This window comes from Equus przewalskii, chromosome 17, assembly GCF_037783145.1.
Source record: "Equus przewalskii isolate Varuska chromosome 17, EquPr2, whole genome shotgun sequence".
Lineage (NCBI taxonomy): Eukaryota > Metazoa > Chordata > Mammalia > Perissodactyla > Equidae > Equus > Equus przewalskii.
Window position 1 is genome coordinate 2,865,989 of NC_091847.1, and position 25,796 is coordinate 2,891,784.

Sequence of the window (25,796 nt, forward strand, 5' to 3'; positions counted from 1 at the left end):
TCTGTTTATTTTGAGTCATTGCCAGAACGAGGGTTGCAGCATCATGGCTCTTTATCCCTGAGTGCTTCCATTTTTATCACCAAAGAACAAAAACATTCTCTTGCTTAACCACAGTGCAGTTATCTGAAATGAGTCCTCTTCCATACACTGACAGTTTGCAAGAGTATACCTAGGCCAGTTGTGTTTGTAGCACGTTCTTCAATTTGGGCTTCTCAGATCGTTTGCTCATACTTGGATTTAGCTTATGCGTTTTTGGAGCAATTACCACTTAGGCAATATGTTCTTCTCACTGTTACTACATCAGAGAGCTCATGCTATCCTTTTGTCCCGTTATTAGTTATGTCAACATGAATTACTAGGTGAAGGTGATGTTTGCCAGATTTTTCTACTGTAAAGGTATATTTTTCTCCTTTGTACATAACTAATCTGTGGAAATACTCTGAGACTATAGATATCCTGTTCCCCGATTAACTTCCATTTAATAGTTTGAGCGTGACGATTCTTGGCCGAATCAATTGATGGTTGCAATATAATGATTGCAAACAATGACTTTTTCTAACATTCCTTCCACATTTTTTAGTTGGCATTCTGATGAAAAGAAATTTTCTCTGTGCCCATTTATTTTATTATTTTTTAAAATCAGCATAGGCTCCTGGATTTGGTTTTATTCATTATTAATAGTCCATTACTGGCATCTGTTTTGGTGGTCAAATTGTCGCTGGGTTGGTCCTGGACAGCCTCTTCAGACTAGTTCCTGTGGGTTTTGCCGTTCCTGGTTACCCTAGCCCATCCTTACTTCCCACCACAACAAGATCCTCCAGGCTCCTCCTGAACATTGTCTGTCTGAGCCCTGGAACCTCCCATTTCTTCAAGGAGCCCCATTCCTTTTCATCATGTAGAAGCGAAGGTCTCTTCGATGTTCCTGGATTGTCGTTTCTTCTAGGCCGTTTGAGCGGGCGGAGCTGTGGAGTATATAGCATTTTAAAAGTCCTTGAGTACATGCTGATGGCTTTAGTTTAACCCCATTACCTCCCCCATTCCATATCTGTGTCTCCCTTCTTCCATAGCAAGGACCTGGTACATTGCACATGAAGTAAGTAACTTCAGACTTGGAGCATCTTAAAATGTTCTTGTTTGATTATTACGGTATATAGGAATACTTACAGGTTTTAATATATTCATCTCATGTCAATCCACCTTGCTGAATACAACTATTAGCTTTTAAAGTTTGTAGATTCTCTTAGATTTCCTCTTGGATTTTATTTCATCCGCAAATAAAAACTGTTTTTTGAGGCATGAGGGGGTTTTTTCATTTCTGTTTTGTATGCCTATGTTTTTCTTTTTTTTCTTAAAGATTGGCACCTGGGCTAACAACTGTTGCCAGTCTTCCTTTTTTTTTTTTTTAAGGATTGGCACCTGAGCTAACAACTGTTGCCAATCTTTTTTTTTTTTTTTCCTGCTTTATCTTCCCAAACCCAGCTTGTACACAGTTGTATATCTTAGTTGCAGGTCCTTCTAGTTGTGGGTTGTGGGACGCGGCCTCAATGTGGCCTGACGAGCGGTGCCATGTCTGTGCCCAGGATCCAAACCCTGGGCCGCCGGAGTGGAGCACGCAAACTTAACCACTCAGCCACGGAGCCAGCCCCTGCCTATGTTTTTCTTAATGTTGGCTAGAGTTTCCACTGTGATGTTGAATAGATGCAGAGATAGTGCGCATCCTTATCTTATTCCTGACCTGAATGGGAACTCTTCTGAAATTTCCTTATAGATAAGGTGCTATTGGTAGGTACTATTTTCACTTTGAGGAACAAAGTTTCTTTCTATCCCTGTTTCCTTAGGCATTTATATCAAGACTAAGTGTTGAGTGCTGTTAAATTTTTTTTTTTTGTATATCTTTTGCGAAGTTTCAAATGACTGTTCTCTTTTCATTTTTATAAAACATTAATAGAAATTCTGATACTGAATCAATTCTGTCTTTCTGTGATAAACCTTATTTTATCATGAGGTATTTAGTTTTATATAGTACTTAATTATTTAGGAATTTCTGTGTCAGTGTAGAGAGTGACATCATTTATAATCTTTTCTCATACTCTCCCTGTCTGGTTTTGCTATCAAGCCTATGTTAAGCTCCTTTTAAAAAATGTTAGATCCCTTTTCTTCTTTTTCTGGTCTCTTAATCAGTCTGTATAAGTTTGAGATTATCTGTTTTATGTGTGTTTGATAAAATTTGCCAGTAAAAACAATCTGAGCTTTAGTCTTTCAAGTGGAATTGAGTAGGGAAGAACTTTGATTACTGAGTTTTTTGGAGTCAGTTTTGGTTAATTATTATTCTATATATTTTTTTGTTTATTGGCAATAGTTATTTATAGTATCCATTTATCTTTTAAAACATTATTCTCTCTAGAGCTGTCCTTTGATCTAGTAGTTTGTTTGGGGCACAATTTGGGAAATGGTGGTATGGCAGAGTATAAAGGGGATTTAGCAGATAGGATCATTTGAAGGTAAAGAAGAAAATAGACCATTTTGGTTCATATTATCCGTTTCATCTGTAGACCGTCTGTTCCTGTTCAGTTCCAGTACTTTTTGCCAACGTACCCACCTTCTGCGTACCCACTGGCTGCGCACACTTACACCCCAATCACCAGCTCTGTGTCCACCATCCGACAGTATCCAGGTATGAGTGCCACTGTTAAAATGACTTTTAACATTTTAGTTTTTGCAAGCATTGACATAGAAATTGATCAGTGAGTTTTCTGGTATGGATTTAGTTACTCTAGCTTCTATTTTCAGATTAGGCTAAAATTTGAAGCTTTGAGGTTTTAAATCGTCTCTGTGACCTGTAAAAGGTTTGTTACTTATTAGTGATATTTGCATGATTTTATCCTACCCTGAGGATAATTACGTTAACAATTTTTGTTACACCTTAAAATGATAGTACGGTTAAGACAAATACAGCTATATTCTTTTGGGGCTTCTGTTGTACTGTGGGATATCTATTGTATTTTGAATATGAGTCCAATTACACTCACCATCTTTACTGGTAAATGTTCTCATTGCCAATCCAGAAAAAACAATACTTAAACCTCAGAGTTTGTATAATCTTTTCCTGTGGGACCCTCAGCTCGCTTTAGGAAAAAGAAAGCCAGATTGTCCAGATTGTGGATCTTACCCTTGTGCTGTGCCATTCAGGACTGCTGCGAGGGCCACATGTGGTCATTGAGCACTTGAGAGGGGACCTGACGCAAGTGAAGAAGTGAATTTTTGTATTAATTAAAATTAGAGGAGTTTCTAATATGTTTGGAACAACTTAGGAATGTGAAACTAGTTTTTCAGAATTGTAGATTTTGTGGAATCAAAATACAAATAAAATATTTCTGATAAAAATCTAGTATCTGAATTGAGATGTGCTTTAAGAGTAAAATATACCCTGAATTTTGAAGACATACTATGGAAAAAAGAATGTAAAATATCTTATTGAAAGTTTTCATAGTAATTACATTTTGAAATGATAATAATTTATATATATTGGATTAAACAAAATATATCATTGGGAGTGGCCCTGTGGCCGAGTGGTTAAGTTCGCACGCTCCACTGCGGTGGCCCAGGGTTTTACTGGTTCAAATCCTGGGTGCAGACATGGCACCGCTCATCAGGCCACGCTGAGGCAACATCCCACATGCCACAGCTAGAAGAACCCACAACTAAAAATACGTAACTATGTACCAGGGGCTTTGGGAGAAAAAGGAAAAATAAAATCTTAAAAAAAAAATATATATATATATACACATGATTAAAATTAATTTGGCCTGCCTCTTTTTACTTTATTAATGTGGCTACTGGAAAATTTAAGATTGCACATATGACTTATATTTCCATTGGGCAGTTCTGGTCTAAAACTTTGAGACACTGTATTTAGTAGTTTTTAAATAGTTTTGAAAACAGATTCCTCCATGTCTGCATTGGTTTGCTGTTGTTATTTTCCACAATGCTTTCCCCAGGTTTTATTTTAACTTTCTCCTTTAATGTGGAAAAATAGCTGAAATGTTCTGAATTTTCTGTCATGTTTTACTGTACATCAAAGTATAACATCTTTTTAAAGGAAATTCATCATGGTGTTTTTTATTTTCAATCTTATAAAGATAAAACCATGTTTGATTGATTGTTGCCAAAAGTAGGATGCAAAAAGCATCATAGAATCATGTTGACAGTTAGGAAGTAAATCTCATGCGTGTGTGAGTATGTGTGTGAGATTAAGCTTATTGCTGACAGTTTTTGAGTCTCTCTGTCAGTAACAGCACTTAACCTACAGGTTCCTTCTTCTGCTACCTGAGCGAGTTGATACTTGTGTAACAATGCAGTCATTTTGTAACCCATGACCAATATGTATTTCTCTGAATGCTAGCCAGCTGAAAAGTACATGCAGAATCTCTCTTGAGCCAGAACCATCTATGCAGACATTATCATTTTATGTAAACATTTATTGTACAAATCCATCCTATGAGCACTGTCAGAAGTGTTGGGGATTCTGCCAGTCGTCTGTTTCTCTACACTGTTTTTCCAAGTTCCCTCTTTCACTACTACGGTAGTCCTGATGGATACTAACGCAGAAAAATGAATAGTACAATCAACAAGACTGTTTCTTCCAGTGCAGTGCTGTCATTCTTGGTGCAGATGAGACGTACTGCATTATTTTTCAGACATTTGAATCTATACATGAATGGACATGACTGAAGGAATGATTTATTATCCAGATTACAGGGTCCTATTTTTAAGCATTGTGGATTCAGTGGCTCATTTTAAATTATTTTAAAGCAGATGTTTTTCAAATCAAGAAGAGGACAGGAAATTTGTATATAATAGGCTCTGATCTTGCCAAATGTGGGGTTACTCTAATACATAGTTTATGATAGATTAGACCAGTTGTCATGGTCTCTGGTTGCTTATAAAGGTGGACTCTTGGTCCATTAGTTATTAGTTAAATATAAATATGAATATATAATTATGAGTAATATGCATAACTTACATAGTAAGTTGCAGGTAATTGATCTCAAATTGTTCCTGAAATTTCACTTGCTTCGGAGATGTTTCCCATTTCATTCATTCATTTATTCATTCATACGTTTATTAATTCCACAAATACTTATTGAAACCCTCCTATATGTAAGGTCCTGTGCTGGAGGTAATTGATCTCAAATTGTTCCTGAAATTTCACTTGCTTCGGAGATGTTTCCCATTTCATTCATTCATTTATTCATTCATACGTTTATTAATTCCACAAATACTTATTGAAACCCTCCTATATGTAAGGTCCTGTGCTGGGCTTTATTTTTAAAATTGACTCTTAAACAGATCTTACTTTCAACCAGCTTGGAGTCTGGTAGGGAGATAGGACATGGAGATTACCAGAGGGAATGTGCTAAGTCTCAGAAAACGCTTGGGCAAAGGCGTGCTGCTGCTGAGGTGAGAGCTTCCTCCACTTGAGAGGGTGTGGGGTCAGGAAGGCTTTCCTAAAGGAAGTGACGTGGGGAGAGCATCTCGGAACGGATAGGACAGAGCTGTGGTGCGATGGGAGAGGAGCACATCCTGTCTGTGATGAAGCATCAGCACAGCATGTGTGCTCAGAGCAGGCTCTGGCTCGGCAGGAGCATAGCGTGAGTGAGGGTACGAAGCATGGAGTGAGACGGACTGATCTTGAAAAGGCTTGGAGTGGCGACTCGCCTGCATGTTCTGCAGCAGGCAGACGGCCAAAAACTTACTAAACAGAAAAGGCAGAGGCACGCTTCTCAGGAAGAAACTGATAATGCCCTGGGGGTTATTTATTTATTTTACGACAAGGGAAGAATTGCAATGTGGCAGTGACTATAAATTTACATGTACTAACTTTTCACTATACTTTTATCATTCATAATAGTAACTTACCTTTTTATTTTAACCTTTATATGGTTTATAAAACTTTTTCAGCTACATCGTTTTTTTTACTTGAGTCGTAATTGACATATCATATTAGTTTCAGTTGCACAACTTAATGATGTAATATTTGTATATATTGCAAAATGATCACCACAATAGGTCTAATTAACATTTGTCACCATGCATAGAAAATTTTTTTTCTTTTGATGAGAACTTTCAAGATCTACTCTTTTAGCAACTTTCAAGCATGCAATACAGTATTATTAGCTATAATCACCACGCTGTAGTTACATCTCCATGGCTTGTTTATTTTATACCTGGAAGTTTGTACCTTTTGATCCCCTTCGCCCATGTTTCCCACCCCCAACCCCCTGCCTCTGGCAGCCACCAATCTGTTCTCTGTATCTGTAAATTCAGTTTGTCTGTGTTTTGGGGTTTTTTTAGATTCTACAAAGAAGTGAGATCATACAGTATTTGTCTTTGTCTGGCTTATTTTGCTTAGCATAATGCCCTCAAGATCCATCTATGTTGTCACAAATGATACGGTTTCCTTCTTTTTTATGGCTGAATAATATTCCAGTGTGTGTATGCTATGTTATGTTATGTGCTATGTGACATGTATAAATATATATAACATTTTCTTATAATGTAATGTTTTTTATAATATATATAAAATATATATATAAAAATATAATATTTTCTTTATCTATTTGTCCATTAATGGACACTTAGGTTGTTTCCGTATCTTGCCTGTTGTAAATAAAGCTGTAGTGAACGTAATTGTGCATGTATCTTTTTCTGGATTCTTGTGATGACTGAAAAGAGAAGTCTTTTGTATTTGTCTTCTTTCCACAAATAGTGATAAATCCCTTCTTTTTTGTTGCTTCCTAGGAATGCTTTTGTTTTCAGTTTTGCTGTTGTTGAGTTTTGTTTTTATACACAGTAGATGATATATTTACCTGATAGAAAAAAGAAAACTTACTTGTTCTCTCTCTTCAGTGGATATATGGAATTTAAAGCTCATAACTACTGTATCTCAGAAATGCCTCTGGTAGTGGTTCTATCAATTAAAGGAAAGATTCTTGACCTGGGAGCCACGGATATATCTCAGAACTTTTAATTATTTAGCATAGTTGCCTGGCTCACATTTGGAATTTAATAGATGATTGCTTTTTTCTTATTTTAATGCTATTTTGTAATCTGCGGAAAGATTCGTATCAAGTTGGCAGGAAGTGAAAGGGGAAAAATCCCTATATAGAGAGTTTTATGTAGTACCTTTTTTTTTTTTTTTTTTGAAGATTTTATTTTTTTCCTTTTTCTCCCCAAACCCCCCCGGTACATAGTTGTATATTCTCAGCTGTGGGTCCTTCTAGTCGTGGCGTGCGGGACGCTGCCTCAGCGTGGTTTGATGAGCAGTGCCATGTCCGCGCCCAGGACCCGAACCAACGAAACACTGGGCCGCCTGCAGCAGAGCGCGCCAACTTAACCACTCGGCCACGGGGCCAGCCCCTGTAGTACCTTTTTTTAAAAATGAGGATTTAGATCTTGCACAATGGGAAAAATTCTGTTTTCGTTTTAGAATTTTTCTCCTTTTGTGGACTGTCTCTAATCAGAGCTAACATTCTTGTAGTCACTTTTTGCATCATTTGTAGTTTCAGCTCAGGCTCCAAACTCTGCCATCACAGCTCAGACTGGTGTTGGGGTGGCATCTACAGTCCACCTAAACCCCATGCAGTTGATGACAGTGGATGCATCTCATGCTCGACATATCCAAGGGATCCAGCCAGCACCCATCAGTACACAGGGGATACAGCCAGCTCCCATCGGGACACCAGGAATACAGCCAGCACCAATTGGCACACAGGGAATTCACTCAGCAACCCCAATCAGCACCCAAGGACTTCAGCCTGCACCAGTGGGTACTCAGCAGCCTCAACCTGAGGGAAAGGCTTCAGGTAATTTTAGTTTTTTGCATGGAAGTTGGTGTGGAGGAAAGAGATACACTGGATGTAAATCCTGATTCTGCTCCTTGCTGGTTTTGTGATCTCAGGTAGTTTCTCTAGGCCTTAATTTCCTCTTTGTAACATGAGTTTCCTAGAACTTGGATGTCAGAATCATTGTAACCGTTAGAAATTAGATACATAAACAGCCTGTATGCATTTGCACATGATGAGAAGCATTCTATAAAGAGCTCTTAGTGGAGAAAGCAAATTCACCTTATAATGGTAGTGTTCTCATTCTTTTAAGATTTCCTTTGGAGTTGTGTATGAAACTGTAAAATTAGATAGACTGGAATGTTAGTACCATTATTAGGGATTGAGAGGCAGTGGGTGGTATTTTGCAAAAACTGTAGAAGAACATCTCTTGAAGTATGTTATGTACTTTATGTATCTTATCTCATTTATTAGTAATTACGGTTATAGAGCAAAGAAAGATGGATACTGATCATGCATCAGTAGACTTAATAACTTCTCTCACTTTGCCGTCTACTTTGAGACAGATGAATATTGTGTTCCTATCCCCTGTCTTCTTGAAACTGGACAGTCATAACATGGGACCTCTAATTCTGGTGGTCTGATCCTTTTTGTTTGTCTTGTGTGACATTTTAGTAATGTTTCTTCCTTTTCCCTCTCTCCATCATTCTTTCCTTTCCCCTCCCTGTCCCCCAGCAGTGGTGTTGGCAGATGGAGCCACGATTGTAGCCAACCCTATCAGCAATCCATTCAGTGCTGCTCCAGCAGCAACAACCGTGGTGCAGACCCACAGCCAGAGTGCTAGCACCAATGCTCCAGCCCAGGGCTCATCCCCCCGGCCGAGTATACTCCGGAAGAAACCTGCCACAGATGGGTGAGTAGACCCAGTAGTGCCAAATGACACCTCTAGTTCTAGATATAGTTGGCATAAACAGTAGGCACTCATCCAGAGCTGCTAGCAAGCTCTAATCTCTCATCTTCTGTAGAGTTTTTGAATTTCCTCCAAAATAACTTGCTCACAGGGTTGGGCAGAAGAGCCTCACCAAGCTCAGACTGAAGGATGTAGAGAATCCCTGAGCAGTGGGGTGTCGGTTTATACGCCTCTCTTGCATACTGCTTTAGGAGCGCTCTGTAATTGCGGGAGTTTAATCCTAGAACCACTATGGTGGCTTGTAAAGAACTCTTCAGGCTTGTCTAAGTAATCACATTAACGTCTACTGTATATTTTTTCCTCATCATCCAACATGAATTGTTCTTCAGGGCAAGCAATTTCCCAAGTATATTAAGGTCATATTTAGTATCAAATAGTGTTCTGTGTTGCCATATAAGCTTCTGAGTTGGTGGGTCATGGGCAGGAAACTATGTGAAACGCTATGGAACATAGACTAGAGTCTTTGTCTTTTAAGGGCAAGTCACTTCGTGGTAGAGTAACCTTATCATTGAAAATGCAAGGCAAAGCTTGTAATTAAGATGACAGATTGAACATGCACTTCTAAATTTCTTTTCCTCACCAAACCCTACAGAATTTTTAGTAAAGAGGCTTTTTAAAAGTAAAAAAAGATTAGAAATGCACAAGGAGGATAGGGAGAGGAGAAGACACAACAGCAACAAAACTTTGAAGCTGGAAAGCAGGCAAGTGGCCACTCAGTCAGCTGTGAGAAAGCCGAATGTGAACTCTGTAAAGGAAATCGTTGAGCACCATCCTCATTTAAATTGCTGCATCTTCAAAAGGATGAGGGACAGGAAGAACTGAGAGTAAGAAGAGGTGGGGCTGAAATCTGTGTGAGAAGCTGCTGGAGCCCTGTGCCCCCTTCCCGCCCCACACGTGGGTGCACTGCCCTCCCCAATCCCAGCAGGCACCTGCAGGTTTCACCTCTGCACAGGGCCCTGGGATCAGCTGGCACAGCGGAGGCCTTGAGTATTTTGCCAGAAGCAGATTAAGTGACCAAGCATTTATGAAGTGCTGAGACTTCCCAGTCCACTTCTCCCCTCCACTTCTCCCTTTTGGCTGACAGAATCCTGGCACTTGAACTTAACTCTGTAGACAGAAAGTGAGAAGAGGATTCTGCTCTCCTGGGATCCATCTGTCCCAAGGGAAAGATCTACAGATACCAGCACTAAGGGTTCCCTGAGGACGGGGATCGGATAGGCCTGCAGTGAACCTTGAAGTCCACGAGCCTTTCACAAGCTCAGAGCTTCCAGCCGGCTTTTTAGTACCCCTCCTCCTAATCATGAACATACAACCACGGATAAGCAGGTGTCTGAGGGGGCTTCTAACAGTGCAAGAGAGAAACCACAGGAAACGTACAGAAACAAGCAGCTTGGAAGATGCAGAAGCTAGGCAAGGAGAAGCAAACTGAAAACAAACAATTACAGCAAATGAACAGAGACCAAACTGTCAATGCTGTCCTCAAAGAACAATAGAAAGAATTGCATCCACGAAACAGGAAGGCAATGCTACACAAGAGGAACTCTTCAGAGACCAAAAGTGTGTGTTCTGAAATTGAAAATATGATAGCAGAAATGGAAAATTCAGTAGAAGAGTTGTTAAAGTTGAAGAAATCTCTCAAAAGTAAAGCAAAAAGACAAAGAGAGAGAAAATAGAAGAGAAAAGATAAGAATATTAAGGAACCAGTTCAGGAGATCCTGCCTCCAAGTCATGGGGCTTCAGCGAGACAGAGCAGAGAGAAGGCGGGAGGGCGGTCACTTAGAGATCATTCACAGACAACTTCCAAAACTGAAGGGCACTTTTTTCCTGATTTAAAGAACCATGAAATGCTCAGCACAGTAGGTGCAATGGACACAAACAAACCGGCACCAAGGTAAAATATTTTGAAATTTCACAACACTGGAGACAAAAGGATCTGCCCCCTTCTCGCACACTTTGCCACCTCCCAAAGACCCTTCTGCTGTGCCCTCTGAAATTCCTAGTCTGTCCTCATCAGATTCCCCTGTGTTCTTACCTCTTCTTTGAGAACACCTTCTTGCATTATCTGGAACTGGCTCTTTCTTGGGGTCTGGACTTCCACTGCAGTCTCTCCAAACTTTTGGCTGTCTCTGCTCCCGTCTGTCCTGTCACTGGGCCTGGAGGTAGGGTCGATGTCCCTTCATGCCTCACTGCCCCTTTGAGGCCATTGATCTTCAGAAGCACTTGATCTGTATTTAGATTTCATAAAATTTGCAGTTGAAGAAGTCGTTTCACATAGCCAGGTTATTCCAGACACACTGAAAAAATTTCCAATGACTGAATCAAATGTCAGTTTTTAAATTCAAGTTAATTTAAATGAAATACTGTTAAATTTTGCTCCTTTGTTGCACTTGCCACCTTTCGAGTCCTAGGAGCCCCATGTGGCTAGTGGCCGTCTTGTTGGACCCGGCAGCTCTAGAGGCTTGATGAAATGCAGGTGTGATTTTGGGGGGTATGTTTGTATGTTCAGAAGGTTCAGGATTTCTGGCTGTCTTTCTGTCTTGAACATAAACAAATGATTTCATAGCTCTCTGGCCTCTCAGCTGCTTGGATGCTTCCCCTCCCTCAGCAGTACACATCCATAAGCCTTGCCCTCCTCAGCACAGGAGTTCAGCGTGCCTGCCTTGCCCTCTTTTTCTATAGTGCTCCAGTGTCCCCCAGCCCGCCATCTGTCTTTCTGCCTCACTGGCCACAGTACTGTACCTCCAATAATACCCAACTGGGAGCCTTCCTTCCATTGACCCTTCCACCTTTTCATTTTTCCTCACTGCCTTTCATGGCCTCTTTCTGTACTCTCTCTGATTCACGCTCTCTGGTCCCTTGCAATCATTTCCTTGCATTCAGCCTCAACTTGCTTGCCCTCCTATTCACTTTGTCAAAACCAGAGTTAAATCCAACTTTCTGCTTAATTGGTATTGTGCATGCATAGGTACAGCAGATTGTGAAGGGAAAACACCATGTTGACTGGATTTGCTTAAGCTCACAAACCTGCACTAGGATCTTACAGTGGACCAATGCAGTACACTTTCCTAAACCAGCCTTCTGGAACTATTTTACGTCTGCTCCACTCAAAACTTCCACATCTCCTCTCCTGTATTCACTATTAGCTGCCTACTTTCTTGAGAAAATGGAAACAAACAGCAGAGAACCTCCACAAACTCTAGCTGTCACATCTCCTTACCTGCCAGCATCTGTCCCCATCTGCCTTCCCGTCTCCCACTGTCGGGGCACTCTTAGAGCCTCTCTCGCCACCTCAGCAGCGCTGCTCTAGCTCCCTGCTCTCTCCTGCTTAAGCAGGTTTTTCTTGCTAGTGGATCATTCACATAACAAGTATAAATATGCTGTCATTGCTTCCATCTTAAAACAAAAATTCTTTTATTGAGTCACTTTGCTCCAAGTGTCTACCTCATTTTTTGCTCCTCTTTGCAAAGAAAATAAATGAGTTGTCTATATTTACTAACTCCAATTCTTTCAGTATTTTCATTGAAGTGTAGAAAAGTGCACAGATAACGTATGTTCAGCCTAATGAGTTAGCACAAAGTGAACACAACGTCCAACCACTGTGTGGGTCAAGAAACAGGACATCACTAGCCCTTTCTCCCAAAAGTGACTAAATAGTTTTTCTTTTGATCCTATAGATTTATTTTGCCTCTTCTTGAGCTTAGAATCACATTCTATACATTTTTTGGTATGCATCCATCTGCCTTCACTGGGTTTTGATGTTTTAGATATTTGATGATATTAAGGGCTTATTATATATTTTTTAATGTATCTCTCTCAATAGGCACATGCTGAAATATGTACAAATGAAATGACATTATTGCATGTTATTGTAGTTTTCTTATTGCTGTATAAATTGTCATTGTATAACAGTACCATGGTTTATCCGTGGATATTTGGGTTTTGGTTTGGGGCCATAATGTTATCCTGAGGATATCCTAGGAGAGGATTTGCTGGGTTATGGGCTGTGCTTATGTTCAAGTCTAGCAGGTAATGACAACAGCTATTCCAAGTGCTTACACCGAGCCACACTCACCAGCAGTGAGGGTCATTGCATTCCTCATTGCCAACACTTATTATTGGCAGTCTTTTTAAGTTTGGTCATTCTGTGGGTTTATAGTGGTTTATCATTAGTTTTTTGTGTATTTTTTGTTTTGGGGGTTAAGTAGGGAGTTGGTCTTACTGTTTTGTTTATTTCTTACTTTTTATTATGGGAAAGTTTAGATATAATACAGTTTTAAACATATGAATGTGTACCCATCATCCAACTTCAGTTATCAACTTACCAGCTCAGGGCCGATTTTGTGTTATCTATATGCCTAGCCACCCCCTTCCACCCTATTATTTTGAAGCAAATCCCAGACAACACATCATTTCATTTGTATATATTTCAGCATGTGTCTGTTGAGAGATATTTACTAAAAAAAAAATATTCTAACCCCTTAATATCATCAAATATCTAGTCATTGTTCAAATTTCCAGTGGTCTCAAATGTCACAAATTTTGTTTTGTTTTATATTCTTTATTTGAATCAGTATTCTAAGAAGGTGCCCACATTTTGATTAGTAGGTAGGTCTCTTAAGACTCTTCTAATATAAAGTGTTCCTCCATGTCTTTTTTTCCTTGCAATTTGTTGAAGAAACTTGGTCTCTTGTCCTGTGAAGTTTTCCCTTCCTCTCCCTCCCTCTTCTTGGATTTTGTTGACTACACCTCCATTGTATTAGTTTCTTAGGGCTGCTGTTACAAATTACCACAAAATTGGTGGCTTAAAACAACAAATTTATTCTCCCAGTTCTGATGGCTAGACGTCTGAAATCCAGGTGTTGGCAGGGTTGGTTCCTTCGGAATGCTTTCAGGGAGAATCTATTCCAGGACTCTCTCCCGGCTGCTGATGGCTGTTGGCAATCCTTTGCATTCCTTGCCTTGTGGACACATCAGTCTCTGCTTCCGTATTCACATGGCCTTCCTCTGTGTCTGTGTCTCAGATCTCCCTCTCCTTTCAGTTATAAGGATACCAGTCATTGGATTTAGGGCCCACCCTAAATCTAGAATGAGTTTATCTTGAGATCTTTAACTTAATTACATTTGCGAAGACCCTGTTTTTTTACATTTACTGATACCAGGGATTAGGACTTGGCTGTATCTTTTTAGGGATCACAGTTCAGTCCACTACTCCCATAGTTTAGGTCACTTGTTCTTTCCTCTACGTTTTCTCTGAGTTGTTACTTGAATCTAAAGACTTGATTAGATTCATTTTTTTTTCTTTCGGCAAGACTACTTCATAAGTTGGTGGTTTAGTCTTTTACCAGGAGAAATATGATGCATAGTGGTCCTTCTTTTTGAGCTGTTATCAGTCTTGATCAGTATCTGGGTCCCTTAACTGTGGTCATTGCAAAATGGTGTGTTCTGGTTCTAGCCATTTTCTCTCAAACCCATTCATCTAGTATTTGTTTCCACCACTCTTCAAAAACTAAACATGTCAAGATCACTCATGACTGTTGCATTACCAAACGCAGTGGTAATAATTTCTAGTCTGAACCATATGTGACCTCTCTCTTGCATGCCACAGTTAATCACTGACTACCTTGATCAGCTTTTTCATTGGCTGCCAGGAACTTGTTCAGGTCAGTGTAAGTATATGGACATGGTAATGATAGTACACACTTCATACGGATTCAAATTGTAACATTAAGTAGAAAGGAGACGTGGCGTGTTAGAAGAAGGCATCTGAAAGAGTCACGGTGGTTACTTCCTGGAGAAAGATGGACAGGAAGTGGGGAGGGATGGGGAAGGGGTCTTCTGTATTTTGTTAAAAGCTTTTTAGTACTGTTTTGGCTTTTTAAATAATGTGCCCATATTCCTTTGATAAAATTTAAAAATCCATTTAAAAATACCCAGCCTGTGCAGTGCTTTTGTTTTGCGATAAGTATGCCTGGTAAATGTGTCTTGTGCCTCTTATCCTTTAATGCCCTCAGACTGCTGTTTTCTGGGTTTGTCTCTTGTCTGTTTCAGAATGGCAGTTCGGAAAACCCTCATTCCTCCTCAGCCTCCTGATGTGGCTAGTCCTCGAGTGGAGAGCTCTATGCGGAGTACATCTGGGTCACCTAGGCCTGCGGGGTAAGCACGTCAATGTTGTCACTCTTGCTTCCAGCTGCACATAACTAGGGAGGAAAAAGTCTAATACGTGCGACAGATGTCACATAATTTGCCTGTGTGCATCTTTTTATATCCGGTTTCTAGCTGTGTGACCTGGACACCTTTCTCAACCTCTGATCCTCGTTTACCTCATTTATGAAATGGGCATACTTATAACATCGACCTCATAGGATTCTTGTGTATTTAAACGAAATGGTGCCTTTAAAGCACTTAGTTCAAAGCGTGCCTCATAGTAAATACCCAGTTATTACTGCTATCAAAATGGCGTCATGGGGCCGGCCCCATGGCCGAGTGGTTAAGTTCACGTGTTCTGCTTCAGTGGCCCAGGGTTCACTGGTTTGAATCCTGGGCGTGGACCTACACACCGTTCATCAAGCCATGCTGTGGCAGTGACCCAGATAGAAGAACTAGAATGACTTACATCTAGGATATGCAACCATGTACTGGGCCTTTGAGTGGTGGGTGGGCAGGGTGGGCGGGGAGAAGAAGATTGGCAACAGATGTTGGCTCAGGGCCAATCTTCCTCAACAACAACAAAAAAATTGGCGTCATGACGAGCCAGCCCTCATGGACTAGTGTTTAGAGTTTGGCGCTCTCACGGCTTTGGCAGCCCAGTTTCAGTTCCCAGTTGCAGAACCACACCACTTGTCTGTCAGTTGCTGTGCTGTGGCAGCAGCTCACATAGAAGAACTAGGACTAACAACTAAGATATACAACCATGCAATGGGGCTTTGGGGAGGGAAAAAAAAATGGCATCATGACAATAGTTACTACATGCCTTTTTCTTTATCTTCTTAATTCTAAAAGTAATATTACTTTGGGGGAAAAAATGAGACAATGTAAAAATGTTTAAAGTATAAAGTGAAAATCACTGTCCAATTCTCCACCCACCTCTTCAGTCCCACTCCCCAGAATATTGATTGGTGGCAATTTTGTTAAGTATCTTTCCAGATCTTTTTCTACATAGACATGTAGATAGACTGGTAGATTCTTAAAAGCTGATTGATGTCTCTTGCAATTTTCACTTATATCAGTAATAGTTTACCATGTTAATATATTTAGATCTACTTCTTCCTAAAACTTCATTCAAGGGAAAAATTGTGAATGCCTTGTGTGTGCCAAGTCTCGTTTTAAAATCTGGGGATATATAAGAGTGACTAAAACAGACAAAGTGCCCATTCTCCTTAAGCTTTCTTTCCTAGTGAGTGTAGAGTAATAATAAACCTGTGAAGAGAAAGAAAGCACTGTGAAGGGAACATCAGCAAGGGGAGGAAGAGGTGATGACTTCCGGGTAGGCTTCCCTGGCCGAGGTTTAAGAGCCTGCTCCCTGTTGCGGGACTCTGTCAGGCAGCTGGAAGGCAGGGAGCAAGACTTGGGTGCAGGAGGCCTTGCAGTCATCCCCTGGCACCTTGGTGCCAGTGTGTAGAAAGCAGTCGGGAGAGGTTACCATTGTTCTGTGACCTTTAAAAACATTTGTGAGAACAGTAAAAAGTGTCTTACTGTCAGTTATGTAGGGAAATGAGAAAAATAGTAAAACCAATATTTACTAAGTACACTGTAATTTAAACATTAGAAACATTGAGAGTTAAAGTTTTTTATTTTTTTCCAAAAACTAATCAAGAGTAGTTGGAACACTACTGCCTTCTTCACGTTGTGGGACTCGTGTAGAGGGGGAGTCCTTCTAGGCCTTGGCGAGCGTCGCGCTCCTTCCCTAGTTTGGGTCTGCTTCAGACATTTCATCCTTTGTTTCTCGATGTCATAAATTATCTCCAAGTGTTCCTTTAATGCGAAGTTGTTTGCCAGCATCACTTCAGGCACGAGATCTTTTCCATCAAAACTGTCTGCCCTGACTAACCCTTGGAGTCTGGGTGCACGTTTCACAGCAGCATCGCTGTCTGTGCAGCAGCTTCACCAGATAGCTGAACGTTAATCAAATTCACGCTGACTGTCGAAACAGTGAAACCAGCTTTCATTGACAGAAGGTTTTTTTGTTTCATTCTCCTTGTAATTGCCATTTTCTTTCAGCGTGGCATCCAACTTCAACAGTTTGGCCTGAATGCTTGGGATTTTTTTTTTACAGTCTTCAATCCAGAGTAGAAGTGAATAATCCATTTCACTAGAGCAGCTTTCTGTTCCTACTGCAATTTAAATTAAAAAATGATATGAAGTGACTGTACAGTCTTTTTCTGTAATTCATTGGACTTTTCAGTGTTGTCCATACCATAACTTTGTACAAGCGTAGGTTTCGTCCTGTCTTCTCGTTGTTGTTGCCATTTTCAAATCTTCTAATCAGGTCCAATTTTCTCATCACATTTTTTTCCTGCATTTTCATCTTTATTGGCCAGTTCTCTCTTTTGATTGTCCACTTTTGCAAAATTTCACCTAGGGTTATCACTGGGAAGTGAGACACCACAACCATATGCTTTGTTGTCTGCATGAACTGAATAACAGATGTGCAGTGGCTGATCACCAACATACTTCAAGAGAAGTGATGTGATAGATCACAAACCATGATACACATCTGTTAGTTACAGAGTAATTTGTGGACGGAAGAGTTGGCAAAGTTTGCACTTTACGCAGTTAGTCAAGTAAATATACTGTGGTAACCAAAATTTGAGCAGTGTTGATATCAGACTGGTATAATACAGTTACACGTATATATGTGAGATTCACACAGACCAGCATTGTGCAAAGTGAGGACTGGCTGTATATTAGGAATACACAAGGAATGGCAAGAGAGACCAGCCTAGAACAAGGGGGAGAGTTGTACAGGATGGTTCAAAGATATAATTGAGGACCAGATGATGTTGAGTTTTGTGGGCCATTCGAAATCCTTTGGATTTTATTCTGGTTGAGACAGAGAGCGATCAGAGAGCTAAGGTGTAGGAGTTATGATTTGGCTTATTTTTCAAAGGGTTCCTCTGGCTACTATGCTGAGAATATACTGTAAGAAGGAAAGAGTGGAAGCAAGGAGACCAAGTGAGAGATGATAGAACCTTAGACTATCTTAGGGGCTTGGACCAGCAAGAAGGTAGTAAAAGTCTTAAGAAGAGTTCGGATTCTGGACATGTACTGAAGGTATAGCTGACAGAATTTTCTGTTGGAGTGAGAGAAAGGGAGGAGTCAGTGATAGCTGCAGGGTTTTGCCTGAGCAACTACAGATCAAGAATTATCGCTTCTAAAATGAGGAACCCTTTGGGAGGAGCAGGGGAAGAAAATCATTGTTTTGTTTTAAACATTTTACTTTTGAGATTTCCAAGTGGTTAGACGCACCCAAGATGTCAAGTGCATAGTTGGATGTAAAATTCTGAAGTATATACAATTCTAGAGTTGAAGGTAGAAATCCATCTGGTGATGAAGATTTGGGAATTACAAGCTGACATATGTTCTTTAACGCCATGAGAGTGGAAGAGATCCCACTGACAGTATAAATAGAGAATAGAAGTGGTACAAGAACCACACCTTAGGACACACTGTCTTTAGAGGTCAGGAAAGTGAAAAACCACATATTCCTATAATATATGGTGTTCCCAGATATGTTGGTGCCATAATTAGCCCTCAATCAATGAACACTTAAGTTATTGCCATTTATCACTGTAATAATCAATACTGCAGTGAATCTCTTTTCATCAGTGAGCCTCTTTGCAAACCGTTCTCTGGGATGTATTGCCGGAAGTAGCATTGTTGGGTCAGAGTAAATGTGCAGTTTAAATTCTCATTTCTGATCACTATACCTGTTTACATCCTCACGAAATACGTGTTCGCATTTTCTCCATATTCTTGCTGACTCTAGATATTAACTTTTACAAATGTAATCCATTATTTTTCATTGTTTAAAATGTTTTTCTTTTTTAATCGAAGTAACATATGGAGTTACTTTTAAAGTGCTAGGAAGATTAGCTCCTGAAGGTGAACACACTGTGAAGTACACAGGCGTATCCTTTGTGAGCAGCAACATGTGCAGGAACTATTTGTAGACTCTTTCCTGGACTTAGTGTGGTTCAAAGAAGTTGTGGAGGTAGGGCCCACACAGGCACCCAGACTGGTCTTATTGGCAGTAGGCAGTCTGTTTCTGTGGCACCTGAAAGAAGAGGGCATTTGGTTATGAGAATAACTAGTCTAAAGAGCAGGCTACCTACACTCCCACGCCCGAGTGAAAGGAATCTCAAGTAAATAGCTGTTTTTAGGAATAGCCCGGTTCACTCACTGATGAGTAATGAAAGAAGGATATGAGGATAACTAAAATTAAAAAGTAAGAAAAGAGCAACAAAATATACTCATTTGTTCACTAAGAACACTCACCAGAAAAACATTTACGGGGACAGATGAAGTTTATAACAAAATTTTTTACTATGAATATAAATTACTTGATGAAATAACCACCACTTACATGAAGGAAAACACACAAGGATGAAATGCAAAGACTCCCAAGAGTAAATGACAAAACATAAAGAGATGACATGAGTTGACAGAACTCAGTAAAGATCTAGAACAAACCATCATGTAATGAAGACAAAGCAGAAAACATTGTAGACTTAGAGGATAGAAATGAAAAATGTGGACAGAATTTTAAAAAGAAACAAAACAAAAACCGTACAGAACATACTATCGTATGAGTAAGATCAAACATAACATATCAACATCTCTGAAATCAATATCTGATTTAAAATCGATGGCTTGTAATATTCTATCATTGATGTATTTTTAAGTGGTACACAAAATACTGGTGTACTGGATGGTGTTAGCAACTTAGATTCAATGAAATACTGAAATAGAGTGGTATTGTGTGGAGGTAGTGGGTGGGTTAAGGGAGGAAGGGAGACTTGTCAATACATCTTTTGAAATGTGACATTGCTAATTCAAAACAAAAAAGTTAAGGAAAACTAAAATATTATAAAATAGAAAACAGTAGATTTAGAAAATAAATCTTAAAACTGGTCAAAATAAATTTAAAAATTGAATTTTAAAAGGAATCGCATAGTGGGTCCAGCCCCGTGGCTGAGTGGTTAAGTTTGCCCGCTCTGCTGCAGTGGCCCAGGGTTTTGCTGGTTTGGATCCCAGGCACGGACATGGCACCGCTCATCAAGCCCTGCTGAGGTGACGTCCCACATGCCACAACTAGAAGGACCCACAAGTAAGAATATACATCTATGTACCGGGGGGCTTTGGGGAGAAAAAGGAAAAAAATAAAATCTTAAAAAAAAAAGAAAAGAAATCACATAATACTACACGGCAACTGCTAAGGTTTGCTTAGGTTTTCTCTGCTAATCACTAATTCATCCTCAAACTCTCTACAAAGCCTCTAAAAAACTCTGAATACAGACAGACCTATGAGACCTGCCAGTTTGTTTCTTCCTGGTGACATCCCCCTGAAGCCTTGCTTCCACCTGGTCCAGTCTGCGTTGATTGCTCTCTGGACTTGCCCAGCTATTATCCTTGGTGCTTCTTTTCTCCAGGCTTTGAATTCCCTTCAACTCATCACTTGGAGTCTGTATACTACTTGTTTCTTGGTTCACTCTCTTGATTTGTTAGAGCACCTCTTCTGTAGCAGAGAAAGAGTACATAAGGTCTATTTTTGACACTTCGCATATGGGAAAATGTCTGTTCTACCCTCACCCTTCAGTCTGTTCTCTCTCTGTTGAGATTAGGTAAATCATGCTGATCTGTCCTCAAGTCCACTGATTCTGTTCTCATCACTACGGCTGAGAACATCCAGTGAGTTTATTTGTTCAGTTACTGCATTTTTCAGTTCTATAATTTCCGTTTGGTTCTTTTTATAACTTTTGATTTCTTCACTGAGATTTTTCTGTTTGTTCATTTGTTTCAAGTGTATTTGTAATTGCTTGTTGAAGCATTCTTATGATATCTGCATTAAAGTCCTTCTCAGATAATTCCTACATCATTCATCTCTGACTCAACTTGATTTTCCTGGCTCTTGATTACATGAATGGTTTTCTATTTGGACCTGGACGTTTTAGATATTATGAGACACAGGAATTTATTTATAGCTTTGTTGTCTCCACTCAAGCTACCCCAGGCAAGGAAGAGAAAGTGTTGCCTCGTTACTGCCAGGTGGGGGTTGAAGTCCAGGTTGCCTACTTGGCCTCTTTTGACACAACGTCAGTAATGAGATGGGGGAGAGAGGATTAAGGTGCCTCGTTACAGCCTTGTGAGTGTTTAAGTCTAGATTCCCCACAGCCTTTGGGAGGGCATGGGGATGAGACCAGAGTTGTTGCTCTGATGTTTCACTGGGGTAGAGCGGTTATTGTCTAAAGGTTTTCTGTCTTGCTAAGCTGCTCCTTTCTTGTTTCTTTGGCTAGAGAGAGCAGACTTTCTTGGGACTTTTTTAATCTATGTCCTTTGACATTTCTGGCCTGCCAGCTCTCCAGCACCCAGTCTGGGATACACAAGGGAAGAAGGAAACCCAAAGAACTAATTGCTGTGTCAGTCTTTGGGTCCTGAGGTCCCTAGCCAATATGTCTTCTCTTCACCTTTCAACTTTTTTTTTCTTTTGTTTTATACATAATACTCATGATTTTTAGCTATACTAACAGGAGGAATAGGAAAAAGTATGTCTGTGCCATCTTCCCATAAATGGAAGTCTTCCCCATGCTCTGAAATGATATAATAGCTGGGAGAATTTTAAATTAGAAATATCTTTCTTTTTTTAGGTGCTATCTTCAACTTACAGCATTCTCTTTTTAAGTTCTTAAAGTGAAAATCTGTAAATGTAGAGGAAAATAGAGAAAATATTATTCAACTAGATTTAACTGTTTTAATATTTTTCCATATATTACCTTTTTTGATGCAGTTAAATTACAGAATTTCACTTTTAAATACTTTCGTGTGCATTTTGACAGTTACGATCTTTCTAGGTGTAGGTTTCAGTTTATCCTACTTGGATGTCATTGAACCTTTGGATATATAGATTAATGTTTTTCATTAATTTTGGGCAGTTTTTGGCCATTATTTCTTCAGATATTCTTTCTGCTCCTTTCTCTCTTCCTTCTGGGATTCCCATTATACATATGTTGGTACACTTCTTGCTATCCCAAAGATCTCTGAGGCTCTGTTTATTTTTCCTTTTGTTTTTTTTTTTTTCAGTTTTTCAGACTGGATGATCTCAGTTGACCTGTCTTCAAGTGTGTCGATTCCTTCTCATGCCTGCTGAAATGTGCTTTTGAGTCCCTGTAGTGATTTTTTTCCTTCAGCTTTTATACATTTCAACTCCATAATTTCTATTTAGTCTTTTTTATAATTTCTGTCTCTAGTAATATTCTCAATTTCATGAGACATCATTTTCATGCTGATCTTTAGCCATGATCTCCTTTAGTTCTTTGAACATATTTAAAATAGGTAATTTAAATTCTTTAGTAAGCCTAACATCTGTGCTTCCTTAGTGACAGTTTTACTGATTGCCTTTATTCCTGTTTTTGAACAGTACTTTTTTGTTTCTTTACACACCTCAAGATTTCTTGTTGAAAACTAGACATTTTAAACAATATAATGAACTCTGAAAATGAGATTTCCACTTCTGCCTGGCATTTCTTGTTGTTGCTGCTGCTTGTTGTGGTTGTGGTTGTTTGTTTAGTGACTTTTCTGAACTAATTCTTTAATATCTATATTTTTGTCTAGTATGGCCACTGAATTCTCTGCTCAGTTAACTTTGTAGTCAGCTAATGGTAGAACAACTTTCCTTGAGTGCCTGGAACCAGTGAGTGTCCCTGTGTTTGCCAGAGGGCTCCAGCTGTGTCCTTGGGTGGGTACCTGTCAGTGCTCGGGCAGGCAGTTTGCAGCTCTGCCCTCCCCTTCTCTCCAGCTTGCAGCGAGCCCACAGGCAGCGAGAGGGAGAGCTTAGTTCTCCTCAGTTCTCCCCTGGGTGTGCGCACAGCCCTGCATGTATGTGCTGCTTCCTAGCTTGGCAGAAATACGTTGGAGCTTTTCAAAGCCTCTGTCGTTCATTCTCCAGCTTTTCCTTTAAAGCTTTTTGGGTAGCTTATTATTTGCCCAATTGTTGTCATCTTCTCAGTCAGCTGATCAATTGCCTCTAATTTTTTTTCCAACCAAACACCCCTTGGGACAAAGGTGTTTGTGCTGGACAAGCTCCAAGTCAGGTCAAATAAACAGTCTTTCAAATTGGAGCAACCAGATAGGTCATATAATGATAATTCTCTGGAAAAGTGGGTTTGTAGGGGCTCCAACCCCCCTCTGGTAGTAGCTGCCAGGCTGCTGGTTTTGCTGTGAGAATGGACTGTTGGTTTGCAAGCCCACTGTGGAGTTGGAGATGGAGAAATGGAAACAGGGCAAGTTAAAACACCACCAAGTTTATTGTTCTTACTGAGATTCAGCCAATTTTCTTGAATAATTTGGCCAGATTGTTGAAAGCCTTTGGTTAATTTCTAGAGTTATGAAAAAGTTGTTTCTGATAATTTTTTGCGCCAGTTTTTTGTTGCTTTTACAGAAGAGAATTTTCAGAAATCCTTACTCCCACATTTTGGCTGATATCTCTGGTTATTTTGTCTTTTTTTTTTGCTGAGGAAAATTGTCCCTGAGCTAACAGCTGTTGCTAATCTTCCTCTTTTTGTATGTGAGCCATGGTCACACCATGGCTACTGACAGATGAGTTGTCTAGATTCATGCCTGGGAACTAAACCCAGACCGCCAAAGCAGAGCACACTGAATTCAACCACTAGGCCACCAGGGCTGGCCCTATTTTGTCTTCTAATTCTCTTTAATTCCAGAATAATCCTTATCTCTATCCCACCCTAATTTTGTGTGTGTGTGTGTGTGTGTGTGAGAGAGAGAGAGAGGAAGATTGGTGTGTGTGTGTGTGTGTGTGTGAGAGAGAGAAGAAGATTGGTGTGTGTGTGTGTGTGTGTGTGAGAGAGAGAGAGAGGAAGATTGGTGTGTGTGTGTGTGTGTGAGTGAGAGAGAGAGAGGAAGATTGGCCCTGAGCTGACATCTGTTGCCAGTCTTCCTGTTTTTGCTTGAGGAGGATTGGCCCTGAGCTGACATCTCTGCCAATCTTCCTCTATTTTGTATGTGGGACACCATGGCTTGACAAGTGGTGTATAGGTCCGTGCCCAGGATCCAAACCCATGAACCCTGGGCTGCCAAAGTGGAGCATGTGAACTCAACCACTATGCCACTAGGCCAGCCCCGCTCCCTTATTTTTTAAGTATGTATTTTAAAATAATTTAAGAGTCAACAGACGTTGCAAAAATAATACAGAAAGTTCCCATGCACCCTTTACCCAGCTTCCCCCAATGCTTGCATCTTACATAACCCTAGTACATTTTCAAAATGAAAAAATTGGCGTTGGTACAATACTACTGACTTAACAGCAGACCTTATTAGTATGTCACCAGTTTCTATATGCACGTTTTGTTTCCTTTGGTGTATACGACTTTGAAGTTTTATCACATGCATAGAGCTGTATAATCATTATCATAATCAGAATATGGAACTCTTTCATTACCGCAAAGACATTCCTTCATTTACAGTTTCTCCCTTCCCCCGCCCGTAACGCCTTGCTGCTTAGCTGCTCTCCATCACTATAATTTTGTCATTTTGAGAGTTATGTGTAAATGGAATCTCATAATTATTTTATATATATATATTTGGCATACAATAGCCTAATTATACTGGCTTATTTTCACTCAACGTAGTACTTTTGAGATCCATCTGAGTTGTAGTGTGTATCAGTAGTTTGTTCCTTTGTGGGTGAGTAATGTTGCATCATATGGATGTACCAGAATTTCTTTATCCTGTTTGCTTTATTGAAGTGCACTGGGCTCGTTTCTAGTTTGGGCTATTAGCAATAAAGCTGCTATGAACATTCATGTACATCTTTCTTGGTAGACATACATGTTCATTTCTGTAGGGTAGAAATCTCAAGAGTGCGGTTGCTGAGTTGTATGGTACATATATTTTTAATTTGAGAGGAAACTGCCAACCTGTTTTCCAGAGTAGCCATACCCTTTTACATTCCCACAGGCAACCTGGGAGATCCTTTTATCCTACAACCGTGTGAAATTCATTTGTTAGTGCTAGTTTCTTGTAGATCTAGCCGCTCCACATCCTTCCCGTACTTTGTAAGATTTTTAGATTTTTCTTTTTACCATTCTGACAGCTATGTGGTGGTATATGATTGAGGCTTAAATTTGCATGTCTCTAATGGCTGATGGTGTTGAAATCTCTTCATGTGCTTATTTGCCATCTGAGTATTCTCTTTGGTGAAGTGTCTGTTTACTATTCACGTCTTGTGCCCATTTTCTAATGGGATTGTATGCTTTCTTAGTGTTGAGTTGACAGTCCTTTATATATTCTGAATATAATTCCTTTATCAGATAGGTGGGGTTTTTGTTTTGTTTTGTTTTTACACCATCTTCACCACTCTTAAGTGTACTTTCAGTGGTGTTAGGTATATTCACACTGTTGTGCAACCGATCTCCAGATCTTTATCATCTTGCAAAACTATGGTTGTATCCCCGTTGCTCAACAGCTCCCCACGTTCCCTCCCTCCAGCCCTGGGAATGGCCGTTCTTCTTCAATGCGTGTGACTACTCTGGGGGCCTCGTATAAGGAGAAGCATACAGTATTTGTCCTTTTGGCTTATTTCACTTAGCATGACATCTCAGGTTCATCCTGTCAGATAAATGTTTCACCAGTAGTTTTTTTTCCATCTACACCTTGTCTTTTCAACCTCTTTAAATAGTCTTTAGCAAACATCATCATTCCTTTCTGCTATGGATTGTACTTTTGGTATCGTGTCTGAGGACACTTCACCT

At 39.9% G+C, this 25,796-nt stretch overlaps 1 protein-coding gene across 33 annotated transcripts in view; it reads left to right on the forward strand.

Annotated features, from left to right (window-relative positions):
* Positions 1-25,796, forward strand: part of SAP130 (Sin3A associated protein 130) — an 80,048-nt gene that overhangs the window by 36,764 nt on the left and 17,488 nt on the right. For 17 of the 33 annotated variants that reach the window (XM_070579487.1, XM_070579489.1, XM_070579504.1 and 14 more), the window contains 4 exons: positions 2,553-2,674; positions 7,563-7,865; positions 8,580-8,757; positions 14,863-14,967. In XM_070579487.1, the coding sequence (XP_070435588.1) occupies positions 2,553-2,674; positions 7,563-7,865; positions 8,580-8,757; positions 14,863-14,967 (708 nt within the window). The remainder of the gene's footprint in view (positions 1-2,552; positions 2,675-7,562; positions 7,866-8,579; positions 8,758-14,862; positions 14,968-25,796) is intronic. The other 16 variants (XM_070579488.1, XM_070579492.1, XM_070579505.1 and 13 more) reach the window with 1 other exon arrangement.